Here is a 19,382-nt window from a genome sequence, read left to right as displayed (position 1 = left end):
TGACCACAAGAACTTGCTAACTATATATGTAGCACCACCATACATTTCGCTTTCAAGTATCGCTGGCTAACGCATAACGAGTTGGTAATAGAATACAGAAAGAATAATGTCCACGTAAGAACGAGAGGGCCATTGGGCGTATGTTTGTTTTACAAAACAGGAATAAGTGGAACAAACAACGTTTGGAGTCCCAAACATCGGTTATCTGTTCGATAGGAAAGTTCATTTACTCAACACATAAAACTATCGTTAAACTCATTCCAATTCTTTACAAGACACGGTTTAAGAAAGATTTGTATTGTTAATGTGTTGTATAGGCTATATTTGTGTTGTACCCATGTATATTGAAACACAATTACTTTTGGAACTTGTACCAGTTGGGTTAGTTTTGTTCATTCACCATCCCAGTTGAACTTGGCTGGGTGTAGCCTAGTTTTTCTGGGCGTATGCAGTTTGCAAAAGTTTAGGTTATAGGAAGAAACATGTCTCATTAATACGTTCGTAACGGCCTCGGACGCTCGTACTATTACTTATCCGCTCGTACTATTGCTGCTAAAAAATCCAGCTATTTGCGAAATGGTTGCAGACGATAAAAACACATATTCTAACTACACGCTCTGAATATATCATCATTCAAATGCACTTTAGGAACCGAATGGTTTATTAAACAAACCTAACCGAATAATCAGTGTTACTCAGTTAAATTAAATGGAGAAGAAACACGCAGAAAGGATTTCTTTACCTTGCATGAATGCTGACTGCGAAATTGCTTACCGCGTGCTTTACACTGACGTGTTTCGTAATGAGTTTGCATGTGGTAGCGCAAGCTGGCGTTTTGGCTAAAACGCTTTTCACATATCTTGCAATGATGTGGTTCCGTCGTGAGTCTTCATATGACACGTCAGAGTAAACTTTCTGGCAAATCGCTTCACACAAACGGAGCACTGGAATGGTTTTTCTCCAGTGTGTGTCCGCAAGTGGATTTGCAACACATTGTTTACACTAAAAGTTTTTTCACAATAAGTACACTGAAATGGTTTCACGTCAGTATGTTTATCACGATGGTGTCTTCTTCCACTACTTTCGGATGCAAACTCTTGTTCACACACATCACACTTATATAGGCTAGTTTGCTTTTCTTTGGGTATACGAATCCGAAGTGTACTGTACGACAATGCATAGTACGAGCTTTGTGGTTTTTAAACTCTTTCTCACAAATATCGCATTTACACGGTTTTCCTTCCACGTGGAAAAACAAATGTGCTTTCAATAAACGAGGATTTCGGAATTGTTTCTCACAAATTTCATAACGATAGAGTTGCTTCTCTGTTTTGTCGTGTTTTTCTCTTTGGTGTCTTCTTAAGTTGGTGACATACCTTAAGTTTTTATGGCAGTTTTCACATTCGTAGGGTTCGTTGTGGGATTGGAGATGCTGTTTTAACTGGTCTGTGTGGCGAAATTCTTTTTCACAAATATCGCACCTGCAAACCTTTCCGGGTTTGTGAACTCTTTTCGCGTGATAGTGTAGTGTACTTTTGGCGTAAAACAGTTTTTCACAAACGTTGCATCGATACTTCTTTTCACGGTAGTGAGTGTTTTTGTGGTTCTTAAGACTGAATGCAGAACAAAACGTTTTTTCACAAACGTCACATTTGTGCCTGTTCACCTTGCCATGGACTTGAACGTGATTTTTCAGGTTTTTATCATATTCACAAGAAATTTCCCATTTGTGCATGTTTATAGCAAAGGCCTCTGTAAGCTTTTCACGTTTTGTACCCTGCAATCTTAAAGACTTCACATGACATAAGTAAACTTCTGCACTCCTTCACAAAACAGTTTGAGAAAGACTTGATTTCAGTCAAACTGTAGAATACGCACTGGATAAGTAGGCTACATGTCATCAAAACATCTAACCTAAATCCTGTCAGACAAAAGGTGACGACACAAGTAGGACACGGGCGTTTGTAAAGAAAAAGGCACAAGAAAGGTTTTGTTGTCCTACGAGAAACAAATGGTGAACCGTTCACCTAGACAATATATTTTGCTATTCCTTTGGCAACGACTTTTCTGTAAATTTTAACTTGGTTGTTTTAATGTGTGTATATAACCAGCAAAGTAATTCCATTCGCCAAGCATTGAGAAGGCTGCAAGTCCGTTACATTATATCGTTTATATTTTTCTGCTTGAGAGAACTGTTTGCCATATATTTATCTTTGTCAATTGCTCAAAAACCTCTGTATTGTAACCGCTTCCACTGACTGTTTGGTCTTGTGCTTTCAGGCAACAGATCCGTAAAGTTTGCTGGCCCTTCTCGCATTGCGTATAAAGCCCTAAATAATGTTTGTCCAGAAAAAATCCCAATTTACTGGTTGCTGTAACGGCCTTTCGTTTCCTTGGTAACCACTCATTGTGTTGGTAAGCTCTCATGCTTACGTGTTTACTCAGACCGCGCTGGGTCCGCAAAACGTACTTGTTTGGCAGTAATACTAAGGTAATGGTCGTTGAGGTAAACAATATTTGAATTACTGACAGTACTTTTAGATCTTTCTTTCTATACATATATATATATATATAGTAAGTTAGACCGAACATTTATCCCATTCGTATTCTGTCTACAGAAAAAAAATAACTTAAATCGAAAAACTCACGCCATGATCTTGAGCGATGAAGGAGATTTTTTGCCCACTGACCGAGAAGATTGGGACGTGTTGGGTACTGCATTTTCGACAGAAGAACATATCGGATGATGAAGGATTCTGTTAAATTTGTCGATGGACACTATGAATTGCCACTTCCTAGGATGCACGACCAGCAAATCATGCCTGACAACCTCAAAATTGCGACAAAACGTTTAGGCTGCCGTAGACGCCGTCTAGCAAGGGATGACGTGATGATGTCGAAATATGGAGAGCAAATGCAAACCACAATTGACGATATTAGTTTAAAAGCATTGTCTTGTGTTAGCTGCAGCCAAGTGCACTAATGCTTTCGTGGTAAAATTATTGAATTATGTTACTTGACTTCCATGTGAAGTTGCGTATCAGTGTCAGCATACGTTCTGTTAAGAGCCATGCAATAATGTTGTGTTTTTCGTATGTTAACATGAAATCTTTTATTGGTGTGATCGTATGTAAAAGGTTGGTTGAATATCAAACGAAAACAAAAGATGACTAGAAACATATTTTTACCGAACGCATTTGACAAGGCAATTTCTTAAAGTGTTCTTAAACTTGGGAAGTTCTTTGTGTGCATAATAATAATAGGTCGTTGGATATGAAAACATAAGTTTTCTAACAGGCAAACAGTTCAGAATACTTGTGTTTCGTCATAAGTTTAACATTGCCTCAGGCATGATTGCCAGCCTGCCAATGAATTACAGATTTGTTGTGTGGAGTGCGAAAAACGGTAACGGTATTCACTTGTTTCGGTTCAGCAAAGGCCTGAACCTACAGAACAGTACGCAAGTGGTACCATCATTTTAAATGCTTGCAAAAAACTAAGAAACTAAATGGCTAAAAACAAATAAATTTGCCACCACATGTTGCTGGACTGAGGAGGTTTGAGCCAGTGCACCGAACCAGAGCCATATATGGATGCTATGGGACTAAAGGCTTAAAATTGAAATTAAAATAACACGGGGTGAATTTTAATTGTTGCTGGTTTGAAGTTAAAATTTATTGCATGTGAGTGAATCGCGTTTTCTCTATATTTGATAGATGAGAGGACATCTAAACAGTGGTGGGATTCAGCCGGTTCGACAAAGCCGTCTCACAAAATTTATGAGATCAGCGAAACGGTTAGCATCACTGGTTACTGTCACTGGAAATATGACTTTTTGTAACAGAACCGGCTGAAAATATGACTTTTGTGATAGAATCGGCTGACCAAAAATTTGAGTCCCACCATTAATTGCATTGTAGCGATTGCGTCATAATTTGTGCAGACAAGAGCATAGTTGTGCAGTTTAATGTCACGTGTTATAAATTTGTAAAAATGCACCGCTGATGTAATGGCTCATAACAGTTTTAGTCTTACCGCAATTAACTCTTTGGCTTAGCCTACTGTTCAATTACTTGCATTGAAGTAATGTGTTGGTTGCTAGTTAAACTTGAATTTATATGTAAACGTTATTACTATTAATTTCTAACGACTTGTTTTGTTTCCCAAACATTATATTTGAATAAGATTTTATTTGAGTAAGTAATAAATAAACGAACCGAAGTGATACAAGACACGTGTGTGGAGTTTCCAGGACTCTGTCCTGACAAGCCCAGGAGCTTGGGAGGTTAAGGACGGTGGTATACCTTTCTAATTTGTAGTGACGCGATTATAACCTTGATACTCATCAGCGAACATTAACTTAAAAATCGATCACTACAGCATCTAGGCAAAACTAATGTTCGAAATAACTAGTCCAAAAGTGTTTTGCGCCAGCACACTCTTTCTCTCTCCAGGGGTCGCATTTGTCTTTAATGACAATGAATTACTTTTGCTGCTTTTTATTGATAGAAGTAACTTGTGGACCCCTGGAAAACACGTCGTGGGGATATAGAACCCAGTCCAGAAACACTGCTTCAATGTTTTCCGATACAGTGGTGGTGAACCAGCATTGCCTTATTATAGTGTACAATCATTCGGAGTAGTTATAAACAAAAAGCGTTCGACCGAATGCAACTTTTGGGTTTGAAGCACAGATAAGGTTAAAAACTTTATAAATTCTGAACCGATTACAGTGTTATTTTCGACAACCTGGTTGATGTTGTCAACCGACTGTTATTTCACTCAAAACTTTTTGCAGCCAGCAGTCATTCAAAACTTTTGACAGCTAGCAGTCACTGGAATATTCTGGCAGCTGGCAGCAAAGTTTAATTTGGAAACCATGGCGGAAAAGGAAAATGGCAGAAAACAAGACGAAACCAGAGTATCGGTCAACACCAAAGGCAGCACACAATTCAGAGGTTCGAGCGGGAAAAGTAAAGAAGAACGAGCCAAATCAAGATAATATAGGAGGAGAGTCTACGGGTATATATTATGCATCAAAATGCAAATGAACAAAGAGAAAGTCTTCACAGTTGGAAACCACCCGCAGGTGCTTCCCCAGCCTTGGCATCTCCAAATTCAAAGTAGTTTCCGTTTTGGGATTGTTGGGGGGCAACATTTTCTACGTTGTCCTCCTAGTAACGATTTGTAAAAATTATTATTGCAAGAATAAATGTCGAATACAAAACAGAACAAATATATCAAAAAACAATAACAATAATGTTGATCAAGAAAAATATACAAACACTAACCTCAACACCAAAGAAATGGTCAATTATGTGGAGAGCCATTCTATACACTGTCTCATTCTCATGAGTTTGTAAGTTTTCAATATGATCCAGACCTTCGCATGCCTCGATAGCATTGCACATTGGTTCAAGCTGTCCAACCTTCTCGGCAGTTACAAGCATGTTCGATATGCCATCCAAACATACCTGAAACGACAAAGGGTGTGCAGTGCAAAGTTTAGTAAAAATGATGGCCATTTTCTGCTATAAGTAATTGTAGGGGGAATCCACATAATGTTTGAAAGAAAACCATTTTCTACCGCGAAATTGTCATTTTTTTATTGCATCATGATTGATAGATAACAAAGCCTCATTTGAAACACATAAACCAGATATAAGACACTGTTAAACAATACTAGCATGGTTAAGTAGCTGGGTTGACAGGTAAATCTAATATGTTGTGGTGATTTCGCTATTTTCTAGACAGTAACTATGTTTTTGTATACCTGCAATATTTTGGCCTCTTTAACTTCTAGCATTCCACACAATCCATTAATTGCATCATTGTTGGCAAGATACACAAGTTGCTCAATGGAAGCACCTGATGTGTAGTTGGTAACTGCCCAGCAAGCTTCCTTCTGGGTTTTGAAATCAGCCTAAAATACACAGAAAATATCAAATGCTTTGTTAAAAGGCTACATGACACAGGCAATACAAGTTAATTAGCCCGGACATAAGAAAAGAGGGTTTTGACCTGTCTGGGCAATTTGCTATGACCATGGATCAGAAGGTTTAACCAAATTGAAAAATCAAAAGTGTTTCATGATAATACAGAAAAACCAACATAGCTTAGTAAAATCGTAATCGTTCAGTACTCCAGTCATGACATATGACCAAAAAGAAGTATGACGAAATGATGTCAAACCTTAGACTTACAACTAAAACAATATAAAAATCATAAACTTTGTGATTATATATCAATTTACAAGTTTCTGTGATAAAAGATCAAAGTATGCACACCTTCTTCAGCAGGTCAATAAGTATTGGGATAAGTTGGGCATCAATGACAGACTGGATTTGTGTCTGTGTGCCAGCAGTGATGTTACTCAGTGTCCAAGCTGCTTCCTTTTGAATGGTGGGCTTGGGGTGAGTCAGCAGTTTTTGAAATGCTGACAAGGCACCAAGATCTATCACTCTCTACAAAGAAAGAATACTTTAGTCTTTTTTGTCCAAGACATGCATTTTATACTTTTGTCATGTTGCATAATTACATGGAAACAAAAAAACATATTATAGAATTTGTCTGATAACTGTAGGCTATTGACCAGCATCTGTCCATATTTCATACAGTACCCTGAACAAAAAATCAGGGTCAGTACATTTGTGGAAAACATGACTACATTTCGACACATGGTATTGTCAGCATTAGGTCCTAAGAATTAAAAGCGACAGAAGGCATGCAACTAGGTGCCGCACAAAGGTAAAAAAGGGTGACACAGAGTAAAAGGTGAAAGCAATTAACAAATACAAATATAATTAGTTATCATATCACCTGTGTTTGCTGGTCTGTGCCAGTGACAATATTTCCAATGACACGAAGGACAGGTGTCAACAACATGCCATCAGTGGCAGTAGAGAGGAGTTCAACTAGTTTTGTGATAACACCTGTTTTCAACACCAACTCAATTCTGTCATTGGGTCCATCAGTAATGTAGCTAAGGGCCCAGCAAACATCAGTTTTTACCTAAAATAATGTACACTTTTATCGAAAAACTAAGTTGTTTTGACTGATGCCAAAACACAGCAGTTTTCACAAACAAAAAAGGATTTCAAAAAAATGCAGAAAAAACAGTGGTTATGTGTTGTAGTGGGATATATTATAAGATGTCATAAAAATAATTGCAAAAGTGTAAACTCAAACACACCTGGACATCATCAACCTGTACAAGACGAACAATAGTGGGGAGGAGTTGAACAACAGCAGGCAAACTTGTGTGGGGATTTTTGTTTCGGCACAAATTGGAAACTGTCCATGTCAAGTTTTGTAGGAAGGAACCCTATAAAATTGATATTGTATTTTTTTAGTTGTTTGGTAATGGACTTTATTTTTTTCACTTACACTTGCTTCAGTAGTAACTAAGTTAACCAACGGCTTGATAATGCCCTTTCCAAGAACATAGTCCCGCATGGAAGCACCATCACCAGCTATGTTGCCTAAAGCCCACATTGCCTAAAACAAGAAAATTTAGGTTTTTGTTAACGCTTAATGGTACACAAACCAGCTCTGCAATCATAGTTTATGCAGATACAAGGCCAGACTTCTTAGAGTGCTAGGATGCTGATTTACCTCTTCGTCAAGGTTTAGGAAGTTTTAGAAGTGTGCATATTACCTGCTCCACAACATTTTTGTTTGGATTGGATAAAAGCTCAATCAAGTTGGGAACAGCTCCAGCATATACTACAGCCTTAGTTTGTTCACTGTTTCCTGACGCGATGTTAGTCAGAGCCCAGGCTGATTCAAACTGCATGCTGGGGCTATAAAATAAGATTGTTTGAAAAAATGAAACCAACACAACACCTATACAAGTTTTTAGGCATAATTTGCAAATTTCCAACCCAAGCAGTAAAGTTGAAATGTTTTCTTACTTATTTTCCCATTTAAGGAATTCAACAAGCTTTTTGACAATATTAGCTTCAACCATTTTGTTGATAGGAGGGTGCCTTTCTCTGGAAAGAATCTTTCGAGCATTTCTGGTACAAATGTACTGCTGTTGTTGATTGGAGTCATCATTGATTCCAGTCACAATTTCATCAAATTCCATGACATCATCAGCAGAATCCTTTATCAAGCAACAAATTATATTCAAATTTTTAAAATGCTAATTTTTACATATGCAAGTTTTTCAGCCACATGCCTTCAGAACCTAATGAAAAAAAACCTCCACAAGTTTTGCATTTTTGTGTGATGAAAGTAATAGTTTAAAAAATCAGCCCTGCACAGTTTAATCTGCTAAAATCATTCAATTTGTATTTACAACTTCTGTATTCATGAAATATTTTGCTGTACCTGAAAATTCATTTCTTTCAAAGGACTAGTGTTCAAATCTTCCATGTTAATGTTTCGTCTTTTGAGCATTTGCTCATCCCGCTTGCCCTTGCGAAGCTGGACATTGCATTCTTGTCTCTTTTTCCGCAGGTTCTGTCAAAAACAAATTATTGACATACTGTGTCATATATTATTTTGAAAAAATATGGCTATGATTGTAAATAGTTTGATTGTTATTAAAAGCACTTCAATAAAAAGTAATATCAGTTCTGTAATACTTACTTCTGAAGTGCCTGCCTTGTTCTTGTATAAATTTTGGCGATTTTGACTTTCGGTAAGAGACATGTTGATATATGGGTTGTTTATGAGAAAATAACAAAACAAAATTGATTTAACGCAACAGAAATAAATAGAACTGTTTCTGGCAAAAAAGTAACAGAGTTAACAACAAAATTGTGTCTAAAAACAACTAAATACAAAACCAACACCTTCGTTCGTGGTCAAATAGAAAACTAAAGAAGTTTTTAAAGGTTTAAAACTCGTGGCGAAATTGACAATGGACGCCATTGGTCAATTTTCATTCGCATGGTATCCTGTCTGTGATAAAAAATAATTTCTTTCAGTGAAGAAAATTGTGGAATAAGCCCTCGAATGCGGCCCACGAACGGTCAACAACAATTGTAGTATTTTGTCAGATTTTTATCTAATTATACTCAATTTTTCTTACTTTTCAAGTTAAAAGCTATTATTTAAACAGACGTTTACCGAAATTTAATTTATACATACAAATTCATATGTTATAAATAGAAACGATAGTAATTAAACAGTTCCTTAAAGTTTTAGTCAAGGGTGTACAACCCGCGGCCGTACGGCCACATTAAAATATATGTACTGGCAGGCGTGATGTAATTAAAACTCCTTTGCCAAAACTTTTGATTTTCAAACTGCCCTAAACCAGTGGTTCTCAAAGTATGGGTCGCGACCCAAACATGGGTCGCGTAGGGTCAAAAAATGGGTCGCGCTATGGTGATTCAATTCTGCCCAAACAAACTATTACTGCATTAAGTATACACAAACGAGTTTACTTAATGTAGTTGTTACATCGCCTTGTACATATGTTTATGTTTTCTGTGTTTCCCGCCAGTGGTCTTGATTCCTGTGTATGACGCAGTGTTGTGCCACCTGCAACATTGTTTGTCACACTATCGGTGATTGTGATGTCACAACTTTGGCATTGTTTATTGGTATCACGTCTTGTAAGCGAGACCGCCTCGTGTTTATTAGTGACTGGAACTTACAGCGTCTGCATGCGTTTTTTAACTGGTCAATTATGTTTGTTTTTTGTGTAACGAACAGGAAAATTATGCTGTTTAGAAACTGAATCGTCCAATGTTTGACTTGAATATTTAGTGATCGGTAAGCATATGTTAAACCTTGTTGTTAACCTTTTGGATTTGAATTTATGTGAAACCTGTATTCAGACGTGAATTCCGCCGTCGTCCAACCCGTGTTATTCTGAACCGAACTGTGTTATTCCGGTAAGATTATTGTTGCTTAAAGTTTGCCGTCCGTCACTAGTGTGATTAAGTGATGTTTATGTGTGATGTTATTAGATGCTGTGTTTACACACCTTCTACTGATCGCTTGCATTTAAACGACTCCAGTCCTCTAATAGTTTGGTAAGCGTAAATGTCATTGAAATTCGACTTCTGTTGCCTTGTCTTAATTTGAACATTTTTTGTAGAAACCGCCTTTTGACCCTTGTACTTGCCGTGCTGCCGTAATCTCGAGCGCCATCTATCGGCCATATTGTAGAATAAAAGAGTTCGTTATATAGCTCTTGGCGTCTTGGAGTTTGAGCGCAAGGAAAGGCGCGTTAAAGACAGTTTTAGGACACAAGCGATCGCCCCTGCTGTGCTGTCTGGAGGCGCATGGAGTCACGCCTTCCGATAACAAAAGACAGCGCAACATCGTTTCAAACTTCTGGACACTTGAACACCCACGGCTTGTTGATCGACGTCAAGCTTGGAAAACTTCACAATGGAAACTCATAAAGGCGCCATTCCTGCGCCTGAGTCACATGACTCACTTTCCACTGTCGAAATCACTGACAAGGACAAAATTTCCAGTTGTTCATACGCTTGGCAACAAGCTTGTTTGCGAATTGAAGAATTAATGCTAAAAACCGAAAATGTCACCCTCGTAAAGGAGTTTGTTCTAGTGATTGAAAGAACCTTCAGCGATCTCGTCGCCGCGTATGCCCCTTTTGAGGAAGGTAACGAAGCCATGTCTCAAGCACGACGGGCATGTCAACAGGATAAACGTGAACTGGATTCCCGTGTACAGGAATGGTTCGTAAACGTCGAGAAATCCATGGGTCGCCACGAAACTCGATCGAGTTACACGTCCAGCTCCCATCTCGGTTCGGCAAGTACTCGAACGTCCGGTTCGACGGAAAGTTGCCGAAAAGCGGCCAGGGTACGGATGCGCGTAGCTCGCTTGTCGCGACAGCAACTCGACGAAGATGTCGCCTTAGAGACCCAACAAGCTGACATGCAAGCCGCTTTCGCTAAGCAGCAGGCCGCAATCGATGCCAAACGAAGAATAAAAAATAGGGACAATGAAGTCGCGTTGGCCGAAGCTGAGGTCCTTGCTTGGGACGAGGAGTTGGAGAACGAAGGTAGACCGGTCGTCCACAAACCACAGATTAATGACTTGTCGCCACCGGTTGCATCACTTGGCAATTGTTCCAGGGAGCCCGTGTATTCTCCACCACGGTCATCCGCTGTGGCCCAGACTCCGACAAATCCCGTAAAAATGTCACGCCCGCAAATTTCGAAAATGGATATAAAGCCTATACTCGCTCCTGCTGTTGTTCCACCTGTCGAAAGGTCGCGTACCGATTCCGACCCCTATCCTCCATACATGAACAAACCGCGTGCTTCTTCCCCGCCTCGATGTGCTCCCGACACCGATTTCGTTCAACAACAAATAGTCCTACCTCAGCCGGCCATCAAGAAGTTCGACGGCGACCCGTTGAACTACTGGTCGTTTGTTCGAGCCATTGAGTCGCATGTTCACCGCAGAACAAAATCTGAAGAATCGCGACTGGTTTGCTTGCTCCAATACTGTGAAGATTCTGTTGCAGACAAGCTCGAAATCTACAGCAAGGATACAGTCTCTGGTTACTCAAAGGCGCGTTCCCGACTGCATTATGATTACGGTCAACCACATATTGTTGCCAATGCTTGCGAACGCCGGTTAAAGCTTTTTCCGCCCGTTAGACAAGGTCGACCAAAGGAACTTATGGATTTTTCTGACTTGCTTGAAAAATGCCGTAGTTCTCTGGAAGACATCCAAGAGTTCGCAAGTTTAAACTCACTAGATACGTTGAAGCAACTCATCCGGAAACTTCCATTTCAGTATCGAGAGAGATGGGTGGAACACTCTTTCCAGGTGCTTGAGGAAACCGGGAGACAAGCTGGATACCTTGTGTTTACAAGTTTCGTTGTGCGGTGCGCCCGTGTTGCCAATTCACTGTTTGGGTCCGAAGCGGTCTACGAAGTCGTGCGCGAAAAAACGCCAATCGAGCCAAAACGGAGTTCAAGAGCCGCTACGTACAACGTCTCATCATCAAAGTTTAATAGGGCACGTTCTGACACACCACCTGTTCCCGCTCCGTGTTGTGTCTGTTGTAAACTGTCACATGATTTGTCAACGTGCCCGGACTTCGACAAAATGACCTTACAAAAACGTCGCGAGGTTGTAACCTCTAATGGCCTTTGTTTCAAATGTCTCTGTTCAGGGCATCGTTGCGGCAATTGTCCCTGTCGAGAATCGTGCTCCGTTGAAGGTTGCATTAGCACCTTTCATCATACGAAGCTGCATGGTGCATTTCAAAGGAAACAGGTCGTCGGAAATGCTGAGAACCCTGTCATGGAAACGACTACCCAAACGGTTTCTAGTATGAAGGCGTCCACCAATAACTGCGGAGTCTACCTCAACGTCGTGCCGGTGACGGTCAGACATAACGGTATCGAGGTAAATACGTATGCCTTCCTGGATCAAAGGTCTACTTCAGCATCTTGCGAACAACGACTAATTGACAAACTCGGCCTACAGTGTAAGGGTCGAAAAATATGCTTAAGCACGCTTACCGATCAATCTAGAGTGTATCAAGGTTCCACGATCTCTTTCACTGTTACTCCGCTTGGTGGAGGAAAGCCTCTGGTCCTTAACGAAGTTCTGTCTATTGATAAAATTCCTGTATCGCCAAATTGCTTCCCTACGCCAAATGTTCTTCACAAATATCCACATCTCCAAAATCTAAACCTGCCTCATTTGGAAGGAGGAACAGTCACGATTCTCATAGGCGCTGATGTTCCTGCAGCCTTTAACGTGCTGTGTACGCGTTCAGACCCACAGGGGGGTCCGTGTGCTGTAAAAACCCCTTTTGGCTGGTCACTCTTTGGTCCTACATTTGATTCGTCCGCTACAGATGAGGCTCACGTTCGATACATGAAAGTGGCTCGGTCATGCACCAACAGGAGGTCAAGTGTCTGTGGGAAAACGAATTTAGTGACGGGACCTCGGTATTCGATGCGCCTACATCCAGAGAAGATCGGATGGCATACGACTTAATGAAAAGGTCTGTCAAACCAGAGTTGCAAGTCGGGCCGGGCTTTTCGGGCCGGGTTCGGGTTCGGGCCGGGTTCGGGCTTAGGTATTTGTCAGAAAACGGGCTCAAAACGGGCCTGACTTTACGTTCCGTTTCCGTCATTTTTTAGTAACAATTCTCTCGCTTTGATCGAATGCCCACCCTGGTCTAAAACGTATTGTTTACCCCATTGTCTACTATTGTTCATTGTGTTTGTTGTCTTTTCTCTTTTTTTCTTTCTCATACTTTGTTGCAAGGCTTTCGTGGATAGACCTGTCAATCAAAATTTCGGGCCTAAACGGGCTTCTCAAAAACGTTTCGGGTTCGGGTCGGGCTTCGGGCTTATACTTTCGGGTTCGGGCCGGGTTCGGGCTCAGATTTCGGGCCCGCTTGCAACTCTGTGTCAAACACCGCGATGATCATTTTCAACTTCCGTTGCCGTGGAAGGCTGGGGTAGAAACGCTACCAGCCAGCCGCACAATGGCTGACAAACGTCTGGCCAGTTTAAAAGGACGGTTGTTGCGCAACGAAGACCTCTGTAAAAGGTATGTAGATACAGTGCAGACCTACATATCAAGGGGCTATGCGGAAGAGGTCCCTGAAAAGGAAATATCTATTGGCAAGCACATCTGGTATTTACCACACCATCCCGTGTTTAATCCCCATAAGCCGGACAAGCTGCGTGTTGTTTTCGACTGTGCTGCTCAGAGTAACGGAGTCTCCCTTAATGACAGTCTTATGCAGGGTCCTGACTTAGTGAATAACTTGGTAGGAGTTCTGACCCGTTTTCGAACACATCCCGTTGCCCTAATTGCCGACATTGAGGCAATGTTCCATCAGGTGCGCGTGGAACCCACTGATCGCGATGCTCTCCGTTTCCTGTGGTGGCCTGATGGGAATTTGAGCTGCTCCCCGACACCTCATCGAATGAAAGTGCACTTGTTTGGCGCGACATCGTCCCCTAGCTGCGCTTCTTTCTGTTTAAGGCAAACTGCGGAAGAATTTGGCAGTGACTTCGACAGTCGTGTTCGTTCGACTGTTCTACGTAATTTTTACGTTGATGATTGTCTAACATCTGTTGACAGTGCAGATGTAGCGATTGTTGTTCGTCAACAGCTAAAGGATCTTTTATCCAGAGGAGGATTTCGCCTTACGAAGTGGCTTTCTAACGAAACTCTGGTTTTAGACTCGATTCCCGAGGATGATCGTGCGAAGATTGTAAAATTACACTGCCTTGACGACACGACGCAGCAACGAGTTCTCGGGGTGCATTGGTCCGCGTTCGATGATGAATTTGGGTTCAAAATTGAACTACCGAGGAGGCCACATACGCGCAGAGGAATTCTCTCGACTGTCAGTTCACTATACGATCCACTGGGATTTGTTGCTCCTGTGGTTTTAACTGCAAAATTGCTACTGCAGGAATTGTGTAAACTGCAGTTGGATTGGGATGATGATATTCCTGAAATGGTTTCATGTCAATGGAAAAAATGGCTCGACGACCTTCCGAATTTGCGTGACGTTGCCATCCCACGCTGTTTTAAGACATTGGTCTTAAGGGCACCACTCACATACGAGCTGCATCATTTTGCCGACGCTTCGAGGTTAGCATACGGCGCTGTGTCATACATGCGAATCGAAGACCGGAACAGAGCAGTCAAATGCTCATTTCTTATTGGAAAATCCAGACTGGCTCCGCTGAGTACCACGACAATCCCGCGACTTGAATTGACCGCCGCTGTGCTTGCTGCAAAACTTGATCGCTTGATGAGAAAGGAACTGGACTTGCCAATTACCCGTTCAACCTTCTGGAGTGATTCCACTGCTGTTTTACATAGCATTCGTAACGCTACGAAACGTTTTCCTGTGTTTATAGCCAACCGTTTGGCCGAGATAGAGAGGTTGACTGACGTTTCTCGCTGGAGGTACGTTCCAACTAAAGAAAACCCTGCAGACGATGCTTCCAGAGGATCCCCTGCCACATCTTTCGTCGGGTCATGTCGTTGGTTAAAAGGGCCGTCGTTCCTTTTTGAGTCTGAAGAAAATTGGCCTGTGCAATCAGTTCCAACCCCTGAACTTCCCGCAGAATTTAAGCCTCTTATCGAAAGGACTGCTGGGTCCTTTGCAGTCGATGTTTCAAGATCGACTTTTCCTGTTGATCGCATTGTCGATCATTACTCAAATCTGCATCGGCTAAAGAAAGTGGCTTGGTTGATCAGATTTAAGGCTTATCTGAGTCCTGGGATCAGACAGTCAATCAAACGCACTGCTCTTGATGTGTGTGAACTTGAAAATGCTGAATTGGAACTTGTCAAGTATGTGCCACGGAAACACTTCGGCTCACTGCTATCGTCTTTGACTCAACGAGGCTGTCCGAAAAGGTCCGATTGCAGTTCCGCAGTGTACAAGCTAAACCCTATCCTCAAAGATCAACTCATGCGTGTTGGAGGGCGCTTAGCAAAGGCTCCTGTTGACTACAATTCCCGCCACCCGGCAATTCTGCCTGATTCTTCACATCTTACTGACCTATTGATTCAGGCGCACCATGAAAGCGTTGGACACTCTGGTTTAGCGCACACTTGGACATCTATTAGAAAAAAATACTGGATTGCAAAGGGCGGCGTTGCTGTTCGTCGCGTTCTTGGAAGATGTTTGCCCTGTCGTCGTCGCAGTGCTAGACCAGGACAGCAAATGATGGCTGATCTACCACCGGCCCGTCTTGGTGTTGCTGAACCTCCGTTCTCAAATGTCGGAATTGATTATTTTGGACCATTTTTGGTGAAACAAGGGCGCAGTGAAATTAAACGGTACGGCTGCATATTCACTTGTCTTACAATCCGTGCTGTACACTTGAAAGTCACCCACAGTTTGTCTACCGATTCGTTTATTGCTGCCTTTCGTCGTTTCATCGGGCGCCGTGGAGCACCCGTTCACGTCTACAGCGATAACGGTACAAACTTTGTTGGCGCAGAGCGCATCCTGCGAGAGTCACTACGAGCCTGGAACCAGTGTCAAATTACTGAATTTCTCCACCAGAAAGGAACGTCGTGGATTTTCAATCCCCCTGCTGCGAGCCACATGGGTGGGGCATGGGAACGGATGATACGGTCTGTTCGCCGAATCCTGTCTTCAATTACGTCCTCCCAAGTGATGACTGACGAAGCTTTGGAGACATTGCTTGTGGAAGCTGAGGCTATAATCAATTCTAGACCCCTGATACCTGTGAGGTTTGATCACAGGGATGAAGAGCCGCTGACCCCGAATCATCTGTTGCTGATGAGAAGTTCCCCGAATATGCCAACGACAATTACCGATGAGAAGGACTGCTACACAAGACGTCGGTGGCGGCAAGTACAGTTTCTAGCCGACCAGTTCTGGCGCCGATTTGTGCAGGAGCACTTGCCCGCCGTTGCTACTCGTTCCAAATGGCACGAGAGCCAGCCGAACTTTAAGGAGGACGACATCGTTCTACTGGTGGACGATTCCAAATGCCGTTCAAGGTGGTTGATCGGCCGTGTTGTCCGCACTTATCCCGACGAATCTCAAAGGGTACGCACTGTGCTTGTACGGACGAGCGGTGGTGTGCTCCAACGGCCGATCGCCAAGCTTTGCCGCATCGTTGATTCTGACGAGAGCTTAACACCGACCTCACCGAGCATTCGCAGTTCGGACTGCTAGATGGAAGCCGAATTGAGTTCTCACAACAGAAACTGTCCGACAAGAAATCATCGCCTCATTGCGATGCACGCGCGATTGGCGATGTTGTTTTTGAAAAAATGTGTCACGTTGTTCCCACATTTTGGGTGGAAGTGTTACATCGCCTTGTACATATGTTTATGTTTTCTGTGTTTCCCGCCAGTGGTCTTGATTCCTGTGTATGACGCAGTGTTGTGCCACCTGCAACATTGTTTGTCACACTATCGGTGATTGTGATGTCACAACTTTGGCATTGTTTATTGGTATCACGTCTTGTAAGCGAGACCGCCTCGTGTTTATTAGTGACTGGAACTTACAGCGTCTGCATGCGTTTTTTAACTGGTCAATTATGTTTGTTTTTTGTGTAACGAACAGGAAAATTATGCTGTTTAGAAACTGAATCGTCCAATGTTTGACTTGAATATTTAGTGATCGGTAAGCATATGTTAAACCTTGTTGTTAACCTTTTGGATTTGAATTTATGTGAAACCTGTATTCAGACGTGAATTCCGCCGTCGTCCAACCCGTGTTATTCTGAACCGAACTGTGTTATTCCGGTAAGATTATTGTTGCTTAAAGTTTGCCGTCCGTCACTAGTGTGATTAAGTGATGTTTATGTGTGATGTTATTAGATGCTGTGTTTACACACCTTCTACTGATCGCTTGCATTTAAACGACTCCAGTCCTCTAATAGTTTGGTAAGCGTAAATGTCATTGAAATTCGACTTCTGTTGCCTTGTCTTAATTTGAACATTTTTTGTAGAAACCGCCTTTTGACCCTTGTACTTGCCGTGCTGCCGTAATCTCGAGCGCCATCTATCGGCCATATTGTAGAATAAAAGAGTTCGTTATATAGCTCTTGGCGTCTTGGAGTTTGAGCGCAAGGAAAGGCGCGTTAAAGACAGTTTTAGGACACAAGCGATCGCCCCTGCTGTGCTGTCTGGAGGCGCATGGAGTCACGCCTTCCGATAACAAAAGACAGCGCAACAGTAGTAGTAGTAAAGTAACCTCACTCGATCACGTTGTATAGTAAAATGAACCAACCATTGCAACATACTGACAATAGCCTTCCAATTTTACTGTAACGCACATGGCGATTGTTACGTCATAGCAGGGGGAATAAAAGTTAATCATGAAAAACGGAACGTGGAGATGTAACCAGGCAGTCGAACCGCTTGGCATACGGGTTCAGGTTCGGTTCGGGTTCACTTCGTTTTGTTTTTAAGGGTTCGGGTTCGGTTCAGGTTTTTAAAAATGAATATTTTCGGGTTCGGGTTTTGTTCCGGTTTGGGCAAACTATCCGGTCCGAACCGGTTTGAGGTTTTTAAACCGGTTCAAATTTTTATTCGTTTCAATTTAATTCTACCTATCATCTTCCTGGCCTTATCAAACCCCACAAGATTTTTGACCGTGCACTGTTATTTTTGACACGCCCTATAAGTGTTATCTCGCGTATTCTTCAGTGCGCTGTTTTGAAAAAAAATCACAAAATATAAAACAGACTGCATTTTTTACTGGTTCAGTTCCGGTTCGGGTCCAACGCCAAACAAAATATAGGGTTCAACTCCGGTTCGGGTTTTTAGAAAATCGTAATTAGCGGTTCGGGTTCGGTTCGGGTTTAATGAAATTAACCGCTCAAACCGGTTCGCGGGTTCGGGTTCAGTTCCGGTTCGACTCCCTGGATGTAACAATTAGCGTTTGAGGATGAGTAAGTATTCGTACAAGAAAACGTTTTTAGATTTGGGATTCACTTCTACCAAAAATCATGGTGCTGCAAAGCCACAATGTCTGTTGTGTTTAGTAGTATTGTCAAATCGAACTCGTTAAACCTGCAGCCATTTTGACATGGGCAGACTCTATGCGGCGATGACGTGGCCTCGAAATTGTTACATTTTTTGATGTTTCAGGCTTGGGTCGTGAGATGTTCATAAAACTCAGAGTTGGGTCGCGTCAAAAAAGTTTGAGAACCACTGCCCTAAACAGATTTTGTGTTACTGAAAAGAGTATTACCAGCCTAGTAGCTATTATGTGCAAATAAAGCGAAAAAACAGGTACGAAAAGCGTCACAATATAGATTATGACGTAATAATAGAGTTAAAACTGCTGGTATTCACATTGTGGAGCTTATGATCTGTACATTAAGTTGGAAATTAATCTGCGCTTTTGGGGCGTCAATGGATGGTATATATACGATATACCTTTTTCTTGTAATTTTTAAACAAAAACCAGCAGATAATTGGCGGCTGTTGGTGAAATAAGGATCTACAATGCGGTCGTCGTGGCGAAAAGGTTGTTTAAGTGTATAAAACTAGACTAAAAATTACATGCGGCCCTCGGCATAATTCCCAAACTGCAATGTGGCCCGCGAAACCCACGAGTTTGACACCCCTGCGGCCAGCTAAATCCGCTAAGACTACATATTTTTTCGCAATAAATATTGTTTTTGCGTGGCTTCTTTTTCTACGGCGCCTAGAACATTAAAAAAAGTATGCGATATTTTTTGCATGTGCCGTTTGTTCAAGTTTTTTTTGTTTTTTTTATGTTTTTGTTATTTGTTTTTTTCAAAAATGCAACATGCAAATATTTGTATAAATAGCTTGGTTTTGCCATAGGCGATCGGTAGAATCAGGCATTAAACTTTAAAAGAAGAACTGCTTTCGCCGATGGAATCCTGACAACACTTGAGCGTAGAAATATCGCAGGCAGGCACACAGCC

General features: G+C 41.8%; 2 protein-coding genes, 1 long non-coding RNA gene and 1 pseudogene across 5 annotated transcripts; 2 read left to right on the top strand and 2 right to left on the bottom strand.

Annotated features, from left to right (window-relative positions):
* Positions 1–213: 213 nt before the first annotated feature.
* Positions 214–1,946, bottom strand: LOC145215358 (zinc finger protein 711-like; annotated as a pseudogene).
* A 72-nt stretch (positions 1,947–2,018) lies between these two features.
* On the top strand, positions 2,019–3,165 carry LOC145213345 (uncharacterized). Its single transcript, XR_013856822.1, has 2 exons — positions 2,019–2,491; positions 2,619–3,165. It is a non-coding gene; the product is annotated as an uncharacterized LOC145213345 (long non-coding RNA).
* A 1,676-nt stretch (positions 3,166–4,841) lies between these two features.
* LOC145213344 (importin subunit alpha-1-like) lies at positions 4,842–8,804 on the bottom strand. Its single transcript, XM_080081577.1, has 11 exons — positions 8,596–8,804; positions 8,335–8,466; positions 7,914–8,107; positions 7,658–7,802; positions 7,387–7,497; positions 7,193–7,324; positions 6,820–7,011; positions 6,288–6,464; positions 5,774–5,923; positions 5,292–5,474; positions 4,842–5,174 (listed from the first exon to the last, which is right to left on the bottom strand). Exons 1-11 carry the CDS (start codon positions 8,656–8,658, stop codon positions 5,067–5,069), a joined length of 1,587 nt encoding a protein of 528 aa, XP_079937703.1. The 5' UTR covers positions 8,659–8,804; the 3' UTR covers positions 4,842–5,066.
* Positions 8,805–13,306: 4,502 nt separating this feature from the next.
* LOC145213343 (uncharacterized) lies at positions 13,307–17,326 on the top strand. Of its 3 annotated transcripts, none has more exons than XR_013856820.1 (2): positions 13,307–17,101; positions 17,167–17,326. XR_013856820.1 is itself a non-coding variant. In XM_080081576.1 (2 exons), the coding sequence occupies exons 1-2, from the start codon at positions 13,451–13,453 to the stop codon at positions 16,646–16,648; spliced, it is 3,135 nt and encodes a 1,044-aa protein (XP_079937702.1). In that variant the 5' UTR covers positions 13,307–13,450; the 3' UTR covers positions 16,649–17,326. The 3 variants fall into 3 exon arrangements, 1 of the variants encoding a protein (XP_079937702.1); XR_013856821.1 differs by having other exon boundaries at positions 13,307–17,223; positions 17,299–17,326; XM_080081576.1 differs by having other exon boundaries at positions 13,307–14,783; positions 14,847–17,326.
* The last annotated feature ends 2,056 nt before the right edge of the window (positions 17,327–19,382 follow it).

Source organism: Phallusia mammillata, chromosome 2 (genome assembly GCF_965637545.1).
Source record: "Phallusia mammillata chromosome 2, kaPhaMamm4.hap1.1, whole genome shotgun sequence".
Taxonomy (NCBI): domain Eukaryota; kingdom Metazoa; phylum Chordata; class Ascidiacea; order Phlebobranchia; family Ascidiidae; genus Phallusia; species Phallusia mammillata.
This window is presented reverse-complemented; position numbering and strand designations above follow the sequence as displayed.

Coding starts and splice junctions, on each gene's coding strand:
- LOC145213344 (XM_080081577.1), bottom strand. CDS start 8,658: ATGTCTCTTACCGAAAGTCAAAATCGCCAAAATTTATACAAGAACAAG. Junction 8,108..8,334: donor TGAAAGAAATGAATTTTCAG/GTACAGCAAAAT, acceptor TGCTTGATAAAG/GATTCTGCTGATGATGTCAT. Junction 5,475..5,773: donor AAGAGGCCAAAATATTGCAG/GTATACAAAAAC, acceptor TTGTCGTTTCAG/GTATGTTTGGATGGCATATC.
- LOC145213343 (XM_080081576.1), top strand. CDS start 13,451: ATGGCTGACAAACGTCTGGCCAGTTTAAAAGGACGGTTGTTGCGCAAC. Junction 14,784..14,846: donor TACCCGTTCAACCTTCTGGA/GTGATTCCACTG, acceptor CTGTGTTTATAG/CCAACCGTTTGGCCGAGATA.